Source organism: Tupaia chinensis, unplaced genomic scaffold, assembly GCF_000334495.1.
Source record: "Tupaia chinensis unplaced genomic scaffold, TupChi_1.0 Scaffold148257_1, whole genome shotgun sequence".
Lineage (NCBI taxonomy): Eukaryota > Metazoa > Chordata > Mammalia > Scandentia > Tupaiidae > Tupaia > Tupaia belangeri.
Window position 1 is genome coordinate 349,288 of NW_006208108.1, and position 16,340 is coordinate 365,627.

The 16,340-nt window shown below is 37.4% G+C and overlaps 1 protein-coding gene across 1 annotated transcript in view; it reads right to left on the reverse strand.

Annotated features, from left to right (window-relative positions):
* Positions 1–4,407: 4,407 nt before the first annotated feature.
* Positions 4,408–16,340, reverse strand: part of LOC102488851 (vomeronasal type-2 receptor 116) — a 24,913-nt gene continuing 12,980 nt past the window's right edge. Inside the window, exons 4-6 of the mRNA XM_006170394.1 lie at positions 15,910–16,134; positions 12,705–12,828; positions 4,408–5,315 (exon numbers count right to left, since the gene is read on the reverse strand). Of these exons, the coding sequence (XP_006170456.1) occupies positions 4,408–5,315; positions 12,705–12,828; positions 15,910–16,134 (1,257 nt within the window). The remainder of the gene's footprint in view (positions 5,316–12,704; positions 12,829–15,909; positions 16,135–16,340) is intronic.

Genomic DNA, 16,340 nt, shown 5'->3' on the forward strand with positions numbered 1-16,340 from the left:
TCTTCAGCAAGCACTTGCACCTAATAACAAACCCACCCCAAAAAACTTTGTTTCTTTTATTATTTTTTATAAAATTATTCTTTTCATGAGTAAAAGAGACAGAGAGAGGGAGAGAGAGTTCTACACATAGAAAAACAGGCACTCCTAAAAGTATCTCAATACATTATCTACCACCAGCCTCAGCCTGTCCCAGATTATGGGCACATGTATGCCTGGCACACTCATGGAGGTGTTTTAACCTTGTGAATTAACCTTGCAGTGTGTCATGTTTTATCACTCCATTATCATCCAGCCCCACATTTGTTATTTTTTTGTCTTTTAGAAAATGGTTATTCTAAGTGGGGTAAGCAAAACCTCATTGTAGCTTTGACTTATATTTTATTGGTCAATAGTGACAGTGAAAATTTTTCCACATACTTGGCCATTTTATGTCTTCTTTGAAATATTTATTTATGGGACCAACAGATGACATAGTGGTTATATCACTGGACTCCTACATAGCTGACCATGGTTCTAGTTCCAGACCCGGTGGCTTGAAAATCACACTGGGAGGGTGCCTGTGTATGTGTGCCCAAGATCCCTGGAGGAGAATGGAGGAGAAGGTACTGTGGTATGGCCATTCTCCCTAGGGAGTTATTTCTCACTTTCCCTCTCACTGTGTCTGTTTCTCTCTCTCCAGCAAGCACACACTCTCTAAGGCAGACACCTCAAAAAAATTTATTCATGGGAACCAGCAGTTAGCGTAATGGCTATGTCGGTGGACTCCCACGTAGTCGACCGCGGTTCGCGTCCTGGACCCGGTGGCTTAAAACTCACGCCAGGCGCGTGTGCGTGCGTGCCCAAGATCCCGAGAGGAGAATGGAGGAGAGGGGATTGCAGCGTGACCATCCCCCCTGGGGGGTGATTTCTCGCTTTCTGTCTCTATGTCTCTCTTTGTCTGTCTGGCGAGCGCACGCGCCCTACAGTGAAAATCTCTCAAAAAAAAAATTTATTCATGTATTGATTTAATTTTGTAATCAGGGTTTTTTGGGGGGAGATTACTGTTGCATTTATTGAGTTTCTTATATACTCTGAATATTAATCCTTTGGTAGATGAATAGACTGAAAATACTTTTACCCTCTCCTGCAGGATCTCTCCAGCTCATGGCATTAGCTGTGGCCCTCTTCCTCTAGCCTCTCCTTCTCTCTGGCTCCAGATCAGGACACAGGCCTCGTCCACTGCCCCAGAGAAATAGAGCACCCCGAGGTCTACCACCCTTAGGGGAACTGGAATCAACCCTAGATGTGCAGGGCAGCTGCTGTGCCTTGGCTCTGCCCACTCACTCTGTTCTCCTGTGCTCTGGGCACTGCATGTGGGTCCTACCAAGGAGCATGGAAAGTGGGCGCCAAGCAGAGTGGCCCAGCAGCTCCTAATGGCTGCACTCATGGACTCAGGCTCAGATCTACCTTCCACGAGCAGGGTGGTGGCCAAAAAGAGGTGGAGTGGCCCTGATTAGGTTCTGGTGCCTGGTGTGCATCAGCCAGGCACCTCAGGGAGGCACTGAGGAGCTAGTTTCTGGGTGGGGAGCCTGTGCAGTCTTCCTTCAGCACCCCCAACAGCAGCAGCAGCCTGGGAGACTCACTGTATTCAATGCACAACAGCTCTAAGCATGGTGGTGGCAACAGTAGGGGCCACTTAGTCAGAGGGGACCAAGTGGCACATGACTGGTGATCAACTTCTTACCAGTACCCTCTCATTGCACGTATTCAGAGAACTTAAGTATTCTGTATGTACAAAATTTGTGTCCTCAGATGACGTGGATTTGCATCTTGTGCCATGTTGAACAGAGCTGAGAATAACCTATAATAAGGATGTACTGAGTAACCATGCTGGGAGGGTGCAATGTGCCTTGAAGAACTGCAGCAGGGGGATACTATAGCATGACTGCCTTGTCTGTGCATGTACCATAAAGCCAGAAATCTGAGTTTGTGAGGCTTGGTAATGATAAGGGCAAGCAAGTAGGAAAAAAAAAATCCTGTCCAAGAAAGGACCATACAACTCAGTGCACCAAATATGAATATAAAGGCTGGCATGTAGGGGGGTGGTGCTAACAGATGGCTTAGTGGTTATGTTGCTGGACTTCCACAGGGCTTAAAGCATTTGGAATCAAGACCAGTGGCTTGAAACTCTGACCAAGGGGCCAGCAGGTGGCATGATTTTTAAGGCACAGGAATTCCCACATGGCCTGCCACAGTTGCAGTTCGAGTCCCGGACCTGGAGGCTTGCTTTCTCACTCTCCATATCTCTCTCTCTCTTCTCTGTCTTTCTCTGGCAAAACTCAAGTGAAAAAAATAATAAGTAAATAAAATAATTCTTTTAAAAAAAAAGAAAAGAAAAAAAAAGAAACTCTGACCAGGTGTGTGTGCATCCTTGCCCAAGATCTGGAGAAGAGAATGAAGAAGGGATTGTGGTGTGGTCATCCCCCCCTGGAGGGGTGATTTCTCACTTTCTGTTTCACTCTCTCATTCTCTCTCTCCTCCTCAGTAAGCACAGATGCCCTAAGGTGAAAACTTAAAAAAAAAAAAAAAAGATACACGAGGATTCTTAAAGTTCTGCACATCCCTTAATAATCTTCTACACAAATAATACTAATAACCATCCTGTGTTAAGACACCAAAGTTCACTGATTTGAACAATGACTTATTAAGTTCTCTAAAACTACATGACTAATTTTACTTCTATTTGTTTTTCCCCAATGTAATATTTCTACATTAATGAAAATTGAAAACCACATAATTTACTTATTATAAGTTAAAATTTTAAATGTTAAGCCAAGAAATGTAGTTTAGCAGTAAAAAAACTCTCTTAATAGAGATCATGATCTCGAGTTCTTTCATTTTTCCCCCTAGAGTGGAAAATAGATTCTACATAGGAAAGTTATAATATGTTAATATTTTTAAATTAAAAGTTTAATATTATCAGAACTCAGTCCAAAGAGTAAATTAAGTTACAATAATTACAATGTAATTTACTAAATGTAGAATGTACTACTGGATTGCAATTTATTAAATGTATTTCTTCTTAAAACTGCTCAACAGTTAATCAGCAGTGAATCATCTTGCAACTATACAACTCTTTTACTTTTTCTTTTAAAAATTTTTGCATAGGGTGTGTGTAGAGAAGACTGTGAGAGAGAAAAAGTGAGAGATCACTCCTCAGGGGGTATGGTCATGATGCAGTCCCTTCCTCTACATTCTCCTATTGGGATTTTGGGTACACATGCATACATGCCTAGCATCATTTTCAAGAAGCCAGTACTGGTACTTAAACATGGCCAGCCATGTGGAAGTCCACCACCTAAACCACTTTGCCACCTGTTGGTCCCACTACACATTTTTTAGAGTGATTTTTGCTGCAGACTGTGTGGCCTCATCAGAGAGACAGAGACAACAGATAGAGAGGCAGAAAGTGAAGACCCCCCCCACCCCCAGGGAAATGGCCATGCTGCAATCCCTTCTCCTTTATTCTCTTTTCAGGATTTTACACATGCACATGTGCCCAGAGTGAGTTTCAAGATGCCAGGGACTCAATCTATAGTCAAACAGGAAGCAGTCCAGTGTCTTAACTACTATGCCACCTGCTGGCCCCACAACTTTTTAAGAATATAGATTACCAATTTTAAGTCCTGCAAGCTACAATAACTTTGTTTTAGTTGGTATTTTTGTTTGTTCTTTTCATATAATTTTTAAAATTATTTCTTTTCATATAGTTATTTTTGGTTGACATCTCTAGGCAGTTACTCCATATTTACATAAAATGTTTAACAAAGTTATAAACTTAACTTATGAAAAGAGTAAAATAAGATTTTCTGGAGTGGAAAAAAAAAGACGAAAGACATTAGATCAACACTATTTAACACATGAAGAAATCCAAAAAGAAGAGCAAAGTAAACTAAAAGCTAGCAGAAACAAAGATATCAAAAGGAGAATGGATATAAATAAGAGATATAAAAACCATGCAGAGAATCAATGAAACCACTAGTTAGTTTTTTCAAACAATATCAAGAAACTGACTAAACTTTAGATAGACCTTCCTAGGAAAGAGAGAAAATACAAATCAATAAATAGATATGTATTATTCCTGACTATACAGAAGTAAAAAGCTTTATAGAACACAATAAATAGTAAGTAATAAAAATTTAGAAATTAATCAATACACGCAATGTAAGAAATAGGCATTAATCTACCACTCATAGTTGAAGGTTTAATAACTTTCAAAGATTAGATGTATACAATAATTGTTTTCAAAATGAATTTAAGAAATCAGTCATTTTCAGTTACTTTATAATATGAGAATATGAAATCAGTATATTTTTGGTTCAAAACACTAAAATGGTGACATAGGCTTATGAGATAAAATGTTAGGTTTTATTTAGAACCTCTTCTGTTTTTTAAAGCTTTCCAGGAGTTCTCATAAGGCCTTATCAGAATAATGTAGCACTTGGGGACAAAGATGCAGCCTAGGAGCCCTGCACTGGAGGCCAAGATGGAGAAGACCTCGACGGCCACCATAAATTTCCCCTTGGTGCTGTGATAGACGGGGACAAATGTGACCCAGACACTGCAGAACACCAGCATGCTGAATGTAAGGAACTTGGCTTCATTGAATGTGTCAGGCAGGTTCCTGGCCAGGAAAGCCACAGTGAAGCTCCCCAGAGCCAAGAAGCCCAGGTAGCCAAGGACACAGTAGAAGGCAGTGACTGAGCCCTTGTTGCACACGATGAGGAGGTTTCTGGGCTCAGAGTGTGAGTCTATATCAACAAAAGGGGGAGCGGTTCTCAACCAGATTCCACAGATAATCATTTGGATCAGGGAGCAAATGAGAATGACAGAGTTGGAAGCCCCTGAGAGCAGCAAGCGCTTCATTGTTCTTCCAGGCTTCATGACCTTGAATGCCAGAATCACAGTAATGGTTTTGGCCAAAACAGTGGAAACAGCCACAGTGAACACAAGGCCAAATGTGACTTGTTGGAGGACGCAGGTGACAGTGTTAGGATGGCCAATGAAGAGCAAGGAGCAGAGGAAGCACAGCAGGAGGGTGATGAGCAGAATAAAGCTGAGATCCTGGTTGTTGGCTTTGACAATGGGTGTGTCTCGGTGCTTCACAAAGACTCCCAAAACTACAGCTGTGAGGACAAAGAAGCACAGAGCCATGCAGCCCATCGCTGTCCCCAAAGCATCCTCAAAAGCCAGGAACATCACAGCCTTGGGGAGGCAGTGAGTTCTCTCACTGTTTGGATACTCTTGAGCTGGGCACTGGATACACTGCTTTGCATCTGGTGAAAAAACAAAGATTCAGCAATTCAGTTCCACAAATTGTTTGTCATGTTAAAGGAAATGTTCACTTTTGTGTAATTATGTGCAGATAAAGCTCCTGAGGTAATACCAAGATATACCAAATTAAGAGCCTGTGTTGATGACACTGGGAGAATTCTTTCAGGTGCAGATAACAACAAAGTTATTTGAAACCGGGTCTCAGCATATGAGGATCTTGGTTGGCCCATTTTGTGGCTCTCAATGATGTTACCAAAGATAAGGATTTATTCTAGATTTCTTCTCTATACTTACCTGAGTTTTTCATAATGATAAACCTTCTATTTCCATGGCTTATCATATTTGTTTAGCACAATAGAAATGAATAGGTTTCTTATTTATATTCAGAGAAAAATAACTTTACCTTGTTCTTCTGGAATATCTTTTATCTCTATCCTAATTTCTATTTTTTTCATGTATATACACATCACTTTGTGTACCAACTTTTTTCATTATACATTTTTATTTTTCTGTCAATATAATCATTAATACTCCCATGTAATTGTTGAAAACAGTTTTAATTTAGAACTTTTGAATATTGAATAAAATTGGATTGCTCCTATATAGTTATTTTTCAAAAACTGGTATTTTAATTATATGATAGAAAGATGGAGTATTTTTTTGAAGTATGCATTTATATACATTTGAAAGCATGATTTGTTAATCATTTTTTGTAAGGGGTTGGTAATATTTTTGCCTTTACACATTTTAAGGTCTCTGTTGTAACTATTCACCTCTATTGCTATGTAGAAGGAAAGCAATCACTGAGCTTACAAAAATTAGCAGGCATGTCCATGTTTCAATTAAGTTGGTTTTTTTTTTTTTTCCAGAAATAGGTGGTTTGCCTACTCCTTTCTCAAGTTCTTATTTATTTATTTATTTTTGGTAATACTGAGAAAATAGTACTGCATTGTTGGAAAATCATGCCATATTTTTGCATAGTAAAATATGTTATGACTTTTTCAACAATCCCATATATTCTCAAAGATTTAGAGTGGGACCCAGCTGTTGGCATGGTGGTTAAGGTATTGTACTCCCACATTACTGATTGCCATTTGAGTGTCAGACCTGGAGGCTTCCTTTCTAACTTTCTCTTTCTCTCTCTCTCTCTAGTGAGCATGCATGCTTTGTAGCATATTTTTAAAATAATAATAATTAAAATTAAATTAATGATTCTTTTAAAAGAATCAGAGTGATAATCAATAACATTTTTTTCTTGCACTACCTATTACTATTTGTAGAATCAGCATATACTCCTGTCTTCTGTCTCAAAGAGAGATTTGACACCCACAAACATGTGTTTCTCTTCTTCTGTGTCCCAAACCCTTGGTTCCCCTATTGTTTCTCCTCTTCCTTTTTATTTTTTAAAGAATTATTTATTTATTAATGTTTTTAAAATTTGCACTAGGGCTTGTGTGCTCAGCAGAGAGAGATGGAGAGAGAGAGAGGGAAAGTGAGAAAGAAGCTGCAAGGTCTGGGACCTGAACCTCAGTAAGCCATGTAGGAGTTCAGTCCTTTAATAATTATGCCATCTGCTGGCCTCCATTTTTTCTTTTTAAAAGAAAAACTTGCCAGAGGGCACATACACTCACTGCAGAGAGACACACACAGAGAAAAGAAAGTGAGAAAGCACTACCTCCATGAAATTGAAATGCCAAAATCCCCTCTGCACCACCTTTATTTCTTATCAGGATTTCAGACAGTATACACATATCTGGTGTGTTTCGAAGTCATCAGGTTTGGGACTCAAGTCACAATATGGGGCATGTAGGATTTAGCTACCTTAACCACCACACCACGGGCTGTCCCCATACCTGTATTTTTATTTCTTGTTTTGCACCTTTACTTGGTGTTGCAAAATTTTTTCTAAAAAATTATTTTTTCTTGACATAGTCTTTATTTTTTAAAATTATTTATTAATTTAACTTTATTATTTATTTATTAATTTACTACTATTATCTTCTAAACATTCAATTGCTATATATCATTTAGATTGCAAGGAGACTTTACCCAGCATGATATACACCTCAGTCCAGCCCATCTGAGAATACTATATATGTCATCAACAGCTAATAAACCATATCTGTCCTGAAAATGTCTTACCTTTCTATTTTTCCCCAAATTTTCTTTCCTACACTCTTCCCCTCTCCTACTCTCCTTCCACCTTGTCCCTACTGTCCATAACAATTTTGAATGCTTTTATGTCTTCCAATCTTTCAGTTTCTATCATAGAGTGTGGACAGTCAGTATATGCTAAGTATAGACATAGAATGTCCCAGTTTTATAGCCAGACTTGCTTCACTCAGCAATAAATCTTTGTCCTCTTTCTATCAAATTCCAGCATCTTCTTTTTTAATGACTGAATAGCATTCCTTGTAGTATATGTGCTACATTTTTCAATCCATTCATCTGTTTGTGACATTTGGGTTGGTTCCACTTCTTTGCAATTGTTAATAATGCTGCAATAAATATAAATGTGCAAGCACTTTTCCTACTGAGCGTTCTCCTGTTCTTTGGGTAGGTACACAGGAGTGGAATTGCTGGATTATATGGTAGTTCTATTTGAAGATCTTTGAGGAACCTCCATATTGTTCTCCACAGTGGCTGGACCAATTTACATTCCCACCAACAATGTAGGAGAGTTCCCCTTTCACTACATCCCCTCCAGCACTTACCTTTTTTTTTTTTCAATCTTCACCATTTTTACTGGAGTTAGGTGGTATCTCATTGTGGTTTTGATCTGCATCTCCTTTACAATGAGGGATATGATAAGGGATGTTGAGCACTTTTTTGTATGCTTTTTGGCTGTTCATATATCTTCTTTAGAAAGTTGTTTATTCAGCTTATTTTCCCATCTTTTAATTAGATTAATAATTTTCTTCTGGGTAAACTGCTTGAGTTCCCTGTGTATTCTGGTTATCGGTACCTTGTCTGAGGCATATTTTACAAAAATATTCTCCCATTCCAAGACTTGTCGATTCACGATAATTACTGTGTCTTTTGCTGTGCAGAAACTCCTTAATCTGATGTAATCCCACTTGTCTATTTTGGGGATTATTGCCTATGCTTCAGGGGTTTTGATTAAGAAGTCTTTGCCTATCACAATGTCTCTCAGAGTTTTCTCTTTGTTTTCCATCAGTAATTTTATAGTTTGAGATCTTAAGTTTAGATCTTTGGATTCACGATAATTACTGTGTCTTTTGCTGTGCAGAAACTCCTTAATCTGATGTAATCCCACTTGTCTATTTTGGGGATTATTGCCTATGCTTCAGGGGTTTTGATTAAGAAGTCTTTGCCTATCACAATGTCTCTCAGAGTTTTCTCTTTGTTTTCCATCAGTAATTTTATAGTTTGAGATCTTAAGTTTAGATCTTTGGTCCACTTTGTGTTGATTTTTGTTAATAGTGACAGATAGGGGTTCAGATTCACCTTTCTGCATGCAGATACCCAGTTTTCCCAACATCATTTTCTAAAGATGTTTTCCTTTTCCCACTGGATTTCCTTTTGGAAAGATCAGTTGGGTGTATGGTTTGGAGTTTACTTCTGGGGTCCTACTCTGTTCCATTGGTCCTCATGTCTGTTTTTGTTCCAATGTCATGCTGTTTCGACTATCACAGCTTTATAATATATTTTGGGCTCAGGAAGTGAAATCCCACCCACTCCACTCGTTTTGTGTAGGCTTGCTTTGGCAATAGAGGGTCTTTTATGGTTCCAGGCAAATTCTGATTCCTTTTTCTAGATCTGTAAAGAATGTCTTTTGTAATTTTGTAGGGATTTTATTAAATATTATAGATTAATTTGGGTAGATTGCTATTGGCATATTCTTACCTGAAGATACATATTTACTTTTACTAGGGATGGAAATCAAATGAGTTCTACTGTTAGAATGAATGGAATTGAGTAATACTTATGGAGAGTTCAAACCATAATATTTATTCCTTACATATTGAAAAAAATGAAATTATGATTTATGTTACTTTCCATATTTCATATTTGACAATTTCACATTTTATTTTGATAATTGCTTGATTGTACATTTTGTATGACAGAGAATTTTGAGGTACCCAATTGTGAAATGTATTAGAATGTTTCATTTTTGGTGTTTTTTTTCTTTTGGTTACAAAACATTTCATCATAACTGTTAAGGGGAAAATTACAACATTAAAGTAATTTAACAAAGTAGAAGTAAAATACCAGAAACTTGCAACTAAAATTAGAGATTTAATGTTATAAGAAAGCAGTAAATTTTATGGCAATCAGTAGATAGTTGATTAAGAAATACATATTTAAGTATATTATTTAAAGTATGAAGCCATTAATTAAATAGACCATGTATTTTTCCATGCCTTTTTTTCACATTTTATTGGTTCACTAAAGATCTTAATAATTTAAAGACATTCAATGTCAAGCACAGCTGATATATACATATTTAAGAACAGATATCTGACTTTAAAGGTAAACCTCAGGAAGTGAACAGACTGTAAAGTAGCACCTCGCTGGGGCTATATAGCTTACTGCAGTCATTAAATAGGTATAATAGGCATTTTTAAATGCATTTTTAAATTTCAAATAAAGTTTTCATTCTAATAGATCAAAATCAAAAAATGTTAAGAGAAATTTGCTTAAAACTTAAAGACAGGCAAAGGGTGAGAGTTCAGTTCAAATAGTAGGTAGATGAACCTATCAGCAGTTCAAGAGAAGAAAAAAATCCTTAAATACAGAAATCAAAGCATGAAAGAAAACAAGTAATGTTTTAGTCTAAACTCAAACATTTTTATTTCACTTGTTCAGACTCACATAATTAATCTCTCTTCTAACAAATTTGCAGTGTTACTGTGGTCTGATCTTTCCATTTAAACTCTGGAAGTTAACATTCAACTCCGGACTTGTCCCTACCATTAGGCTGGCCATTCTCTTGGTTGCTTCTTGTACTCTTATTTCTGTGTGTCTGACTTTAGTTTTCCTGGTATAGCACTCACTTCAGCACTTTTTGGAGAGCTGGTATGATGCTGATAAATTCTTTCAGGTTTTGTTTATCTGAAAATGCTTTAGTCTATTTTTCCCATATGAAAGATAATCTTGCTGGGTATAGTATTCTTGGTTGAAATTGTTTTTCACTTAACATTTCAAATATATTTTCCCGTTCTTTCCTTGCTTGCATCGCTTTCAATGAAAGGTCCAATGTTAGCCTTATGGGATATCCTTTGAAAGAAATTTTGAAAGTAATTTGACGTTTCTCTCTTGCCAATTTTAGTATCTTGTCTCTGTCTGTGGTTTTGGCCAATCTGGCTATGATGTACCTTAAAGACAATCTTCTTGGGTTGATTTTTTTTGGTGTGTTCCTTTGTATTTCTTAGGTCTGGGTATCTGAGTGGCTCCATAGGTTTGAAAATTTTTCTTCCAGTATTTCATGGTCTAGATTATGTTTGCCCTTATTAGTTTCTTCACCTTCTGGGGTACGGACAATCCAGATGTTTGGGTGTTTAATGATATCTAGTATTACTCATATGTTATTATAAGTTGTTTTGATTTTCTCAGTCTTTTTGGTGAATCTTTTTAGGTCAGAGGCCCTATTTTATACATCTGAGATTCAATCTTCTGCATGGTCTAATCTACTTTCAATATTTTCAACAGAAGTTTTTATTTCCTGTATTACACCAATCATCTCTAACAATTCAGTTTGATTATTTTATGATATATATCTCCTCTTTTAGATAGTGCAAGAACTTCCTCATCTCCTGGAACTTGGTGTCTCTTTTCTCTTGCATCTTCTGGAGTTCATTGTCTCTATTCTCTTGCATCTCTGTTAGCTTTGCCAAAATGAAGATTTTAAATTCTTTATCTGACATTTTCATGAGTTTTCTTGTATTCTTTGTGGAGGAAGAGGAGCTATTCTTTTCCATTAGAGGAGAGATATGTTCATTTCTCATATCTCTTTGTGCCTCTGTGGTGGTTTCTGGTCATCTGATGAATTATACTATTTTTTCTATTTTTGGAGTTAAATCTGAGCAATAGAGGAATGCAGAAGAAGGTGATCTGCAGTTTGTAAACTACCATTTTTCTCCCTTTGGACAACTGTTTCAATGAAAATCAAGGACTAATCTGACGCTAAAAGTATTCAGATATTTGGCTTCTATGCACCTAGACCTGTCTAGAAAATCAGTGTATGGAATCTGAGCAGAAATGTGAGAAAGATAAAAAGAAAAGGGAAAGGAGTAAAAAAAAAAAAAAAAAAAAAAAAGAAAAAAACGGGGGGGGGGGCAGTAAGAAAAAAAAGAAAAAAAATTAGTCAAAAAATAAAAACCAGGTGGCATGCTGTGGGAAAGAGGTCACTTTTAACTGAACTGTAGATGGCTGCTGATTGGTTTATCCTATGGGGGCAGGGAGAAAGGTAAGAATGAGAAAGACAAAAGAGCAGCAGAGAGCTAAGTTTAAAAATTAAAACAAAAAAATTAAAATATAGAGAGAGATGGAAAGAGACAGAGAAAATAAGTAGGGTATTCTAACCTGGCTCCAGGCCAGACTGGGAGCAGGAGGGTAAAGTCTGGGCAGTGGGCATTCAGTGACTGAAATTCTAGAATGTCGAGCCTTTAAACTATGGGGTTTTTTTTTTTCTTACTGCAATATATTTCAAAGTGTAGTGTTCTGATACTAGTCAGTTCTTTGTACTTAATTGCACAGGTGTTTTAGCATAATTGAAAAAGTTATAAAATTTTTTATAATAATTTTTAATCTGTAATTACTTTGTGTTTACAATCTGGGTTTAAACATCAGACTCAATGTTTGAGGCACCCACCAGTAGCATTGATGATTACACATCTTTCATTTCATGACTAGCCTGGTCTAATATGAGACCTAAGACTACACTGTCTTACCCAGCCCAAAACTGCAAGGTTATCCATTGAAAAGAGTTCCACAATTGAGCCTAATAGAAATAGCATGAACAGAAAACAGCTTACACATAATAGGATAGTAATAGTATTTATAAAATAAATACATCAAAACAATGAATATATTAATTAAGAACAGTGGTGCTCTATGTTTCATTACATTTTTTGAGAGAGAGATTATTCCTATAGGGGTCATGCACTCACTAGAGATACAGAAAGTGATAAATCACCCCCCAAGAAGGATAGCCATGCCAGTCCCTTCTTCATTCTCCTCCTGGAATTTTGGGCACATATTCACATGTGCCTGGTGTGAATTTTAAACCTCTGGGTTTGGGACTTGAATCATGTTCATCCATATGAGACAGTGCCTTAACCACCACACTTATGCTTTGTTTATAATAGTAGTAATTTATTTTTATTAAGTAATAATATAGGCTAATGGTGTAGTTATATATTTCATACTTGATTGATTTGAAATGTCTGACTCCGGGCAAGAAACACAAGTAAAGCAGCAAACAGGTCTTCCTTCTTGGGGAATTTTCTGGAATCCAGGAACACAGCTGTGGCTACACACAGATTTAGGAGTCTAAGAAGAAAAGAGAATCAGTCATAATCATGTGTGTTATGAACTGTTTTGGCAGGATGACTCTGTCTTTCCACCTCAGAGGAAACTTTGACCTTTAATAGTTCATCATTGTGGATGGCCACACTGCAATCCCTTCTCCTCCATTCTCCTCTCAGGATCTTGGGCACGCATGAACACGTGCCTGGCATGAGTTTAAGCCACCGGGTCCAAGACTCGAACCACGGTCAGGTACATGGCAGTTCAGTTACATAGCCATTACACTAACTGCTGGTCCCCAGAGTAATATTTTTGATACAGGGTGCATGTGCTTGCCAGAGATACAGAGAGAGAAAGAGAAAAATCATACCCTGGTGGGGGGAATTGCCACACTACAATTCCTTCTCCATTCTCCTCTCAGGATTTTGGGCACACATGGGCATGTGCCTGGCAAGAGTTTCAAGTCCAGGTCCAGGATTTGAAGTGCAGTCAACCATGTAGGAGTCCAGAGCCTTAACCACTATGCTACCCGATGGCCCTGTTACCTAGACTTCCAATTCAGAACTATTATACTTAGATTTATTCTTTATGTATTATTATTTTTTAATTTTTAAAATGAATTATTTATTTTATTAATTGTTATTATTTTTTAATTTGACCACAGAGAGACAGAGAGAGAGAGAGAGAAAGGGAAAGTGAGAAATCAAGTTCTGGGACTCAAATTGCAGTTAATCATGTGGGAGTCCACTGTTTTAACCACCATGCCATCAGCCAACCCCCTTCATGTATTATTTACCAAATATTCACAAGGTATCTAATTATTTTATCCCATACATGACTAAAAATATCCCTGTGTCATTCTCTTTTCTTATGCAATCACTTCATCCAAAACTATATCAATGCAGGTGTTTACATGGTAAAGATTCCAGAAAGTTGTGTTCCCAAGAATATTTATATTATGTCCTCATACGTGGTAGAAAATTTTAGGTTCTGGGATCAGCAGATGGTATAATGGTTACATTGCTGGACTCCCACATAGTCACCTGTAGTTCAAGTCCTGGACCTGGTGGCTTTAAACTCATGCCAGACGCATGTGTGTGTGTGTGTGTGTGTGTGTGTGTGTGTGTATGTGTGTGCCCAAAATCCTGAGAGAAGAATGGAGAAGGGACTATGGCATGGCCATTTCCTCTGGAGTGTGATTTCTCACTTTCTGTCTCTGTCTCTCTGGCAAGTGCACATGCTATAATAAAAATCTCAAAAATAAAAAGATCAAAGAAAATTTTAAGTTCTGTATTTTAAAATATTTAATAATTTAGTATGCAAAAACACAATAAAAGTTAACTTAAAACTCATAGGCCAACAAATACATGACAAGAGTGTGGTTAATCCACTTCTGGGCTTCTGAGACAAGTTGAACACTGTTTTTCATATATTAACACAATATACAAATCATGGTAGCTATATAAATCATCTGTCTCACGTAATTGACTGAGATTATACTCAGTGTTTTAAGATGTTTAGTACAATGAAAAATAGTAAGCAAGGGACTAGCAGGTATTGTGATGGTAAAGGTGGTGAGCTCACACATAGCTGACCATGGTTCGAGTCCTGGACCTGGTAGCTTACTTTAATATTCTCCCTTTCTCTTTCTGGTCAAATTGAATAATAATAAATAATAATTTTAATAAATAATTCTTTTAAAAGGGTATGCAAAATGACAAGTGAAAATGTGAATGGTATCTACAAAAACATGAATGGTACCTTAGTTTATAATCTACTTGTACTTACAGTATAAGGAGGACTTTGTTCATAAATGATAATAGATATAAAAGAGTCATGTGCTCTGTAAAAATAAAAGACATTTTAATCAATGATAAGCTGCATATATGATAGTGGTCCCAATAAGATAATAGGTTAGGTCATATAAATTCCATGTGCAGTGTGCAATATCATCTAGGTTTGTATAAAGGCAATCTATGATATTTACACAATGACAAAGCTTTCTAAAACTGCATTTCTTGGGGACCAGCAGATGGCAATGGTTACATCACTAGACTCCCACATGACTGACCCTGTCTGAGTCCCAGACCTGGCTGCTTGAAACTCACACCTGGTGTGTTCATGCATGTCCAATATCCCAAGAGGATAATGGAGGAGAAGGGATTGTGGCATTGCCATCTTTCTTAGGAGGTGATTTCTCACTTTCTGTCTCTCTTTCTCTCTCTCTGGCAAGTGCACACGCCCTATAGCAAATGCATTTCTCAAAAAATATTCCTCTCATTAAACAATGTTCAACTACATATACATATCCATCACCCCAATGATTTTATTAATTGGACTGTTGCTTGAACAAACATAAGAAAACAAATCAGCTTATTAAAATCTGATTGTTTTCTATAGTTTAGAATATAAGCAAAATCACATACTACAAAGTCAGGATATAAAAGGCAATGTTTTTAAAAATTGTATTGTTACTGACACAAGAGTTTAATTCATTTTCTTTTAGATTTTTGCATAGGTCATATGTTCACTGGAGAGAGACACAAACAAAGACAGAGAGATATTAAGTGAGAAATTAATCTTCATGGGGGTGGCCACACCATAATTCCTTCTCCTCCATTCTACTCCCACATACCAGGCATGATTTTCAAACCAGTAGATCCAAACTCAAACCATGGTCAACCATGTGGAATCCAAGGTCAACCCTGTGGAATCCAACATCTTCCCTACCATGCAACTTAGGTCCACACAAAAAGCAAATTTAATACTGAGTTAAAGTAGTCACATAATTTCATTTCAGGACTCTGTTCAGATACCTGTGTGTTTTATCTTAGTGAATGTGTGCTCACCAGAAAAAGTGAGAGACAGATAGTGAGGGGAAAAGTGAGAAGTTACTCCCCTGGGGAGACAGCCATGCAGCAATCCTTCTACTCCATTTGCCTCTCTGGATCTTGGACAGGCATTCACACAGATCCAGCATGAATTTCAAGTCACGGGGTCCAGGACTCAAACCACAATTAGCTATGTGGAATTCTAATGACATAACTGCTACACCATTTGCAGGCCCCACCTCTGTATATATTTCATATTGAAATGAGATCATACCTCTTTGAAACTAACAGGCCAGTTTATCATCTCTTCATTGATGACCAATCCTTGATCATGAGTGTTCCTGTAGATGAAATCTCCCACTTTAACAAACAGCCAACTGTGATTAGGAAACCTCACAAAGTTGTTGATATCATACTGTATCGTATTTCTTTCTTCACGTGCGGGCATGTTGTATCCGATGCTGTTTGTCATTTGGCTTTTCCTCAGAAATGGATGAAGCTGTATTAATAACAGGGTTTACAAATTAGAACTGCATTTAGTGTACAGGTGGACAGTCCATATCTATAAAGTAATCCTTATAGCTTAACACCCCTACTCTTTTTTTTTAAGAGGTTTTTGCTATAGGGCTTGCGCTTACCAGACAGACAGAGAGAGACAGAGAGACAGAAAGCGAGAAATCACCCCTCAGGGGGGTGGCCACGGCA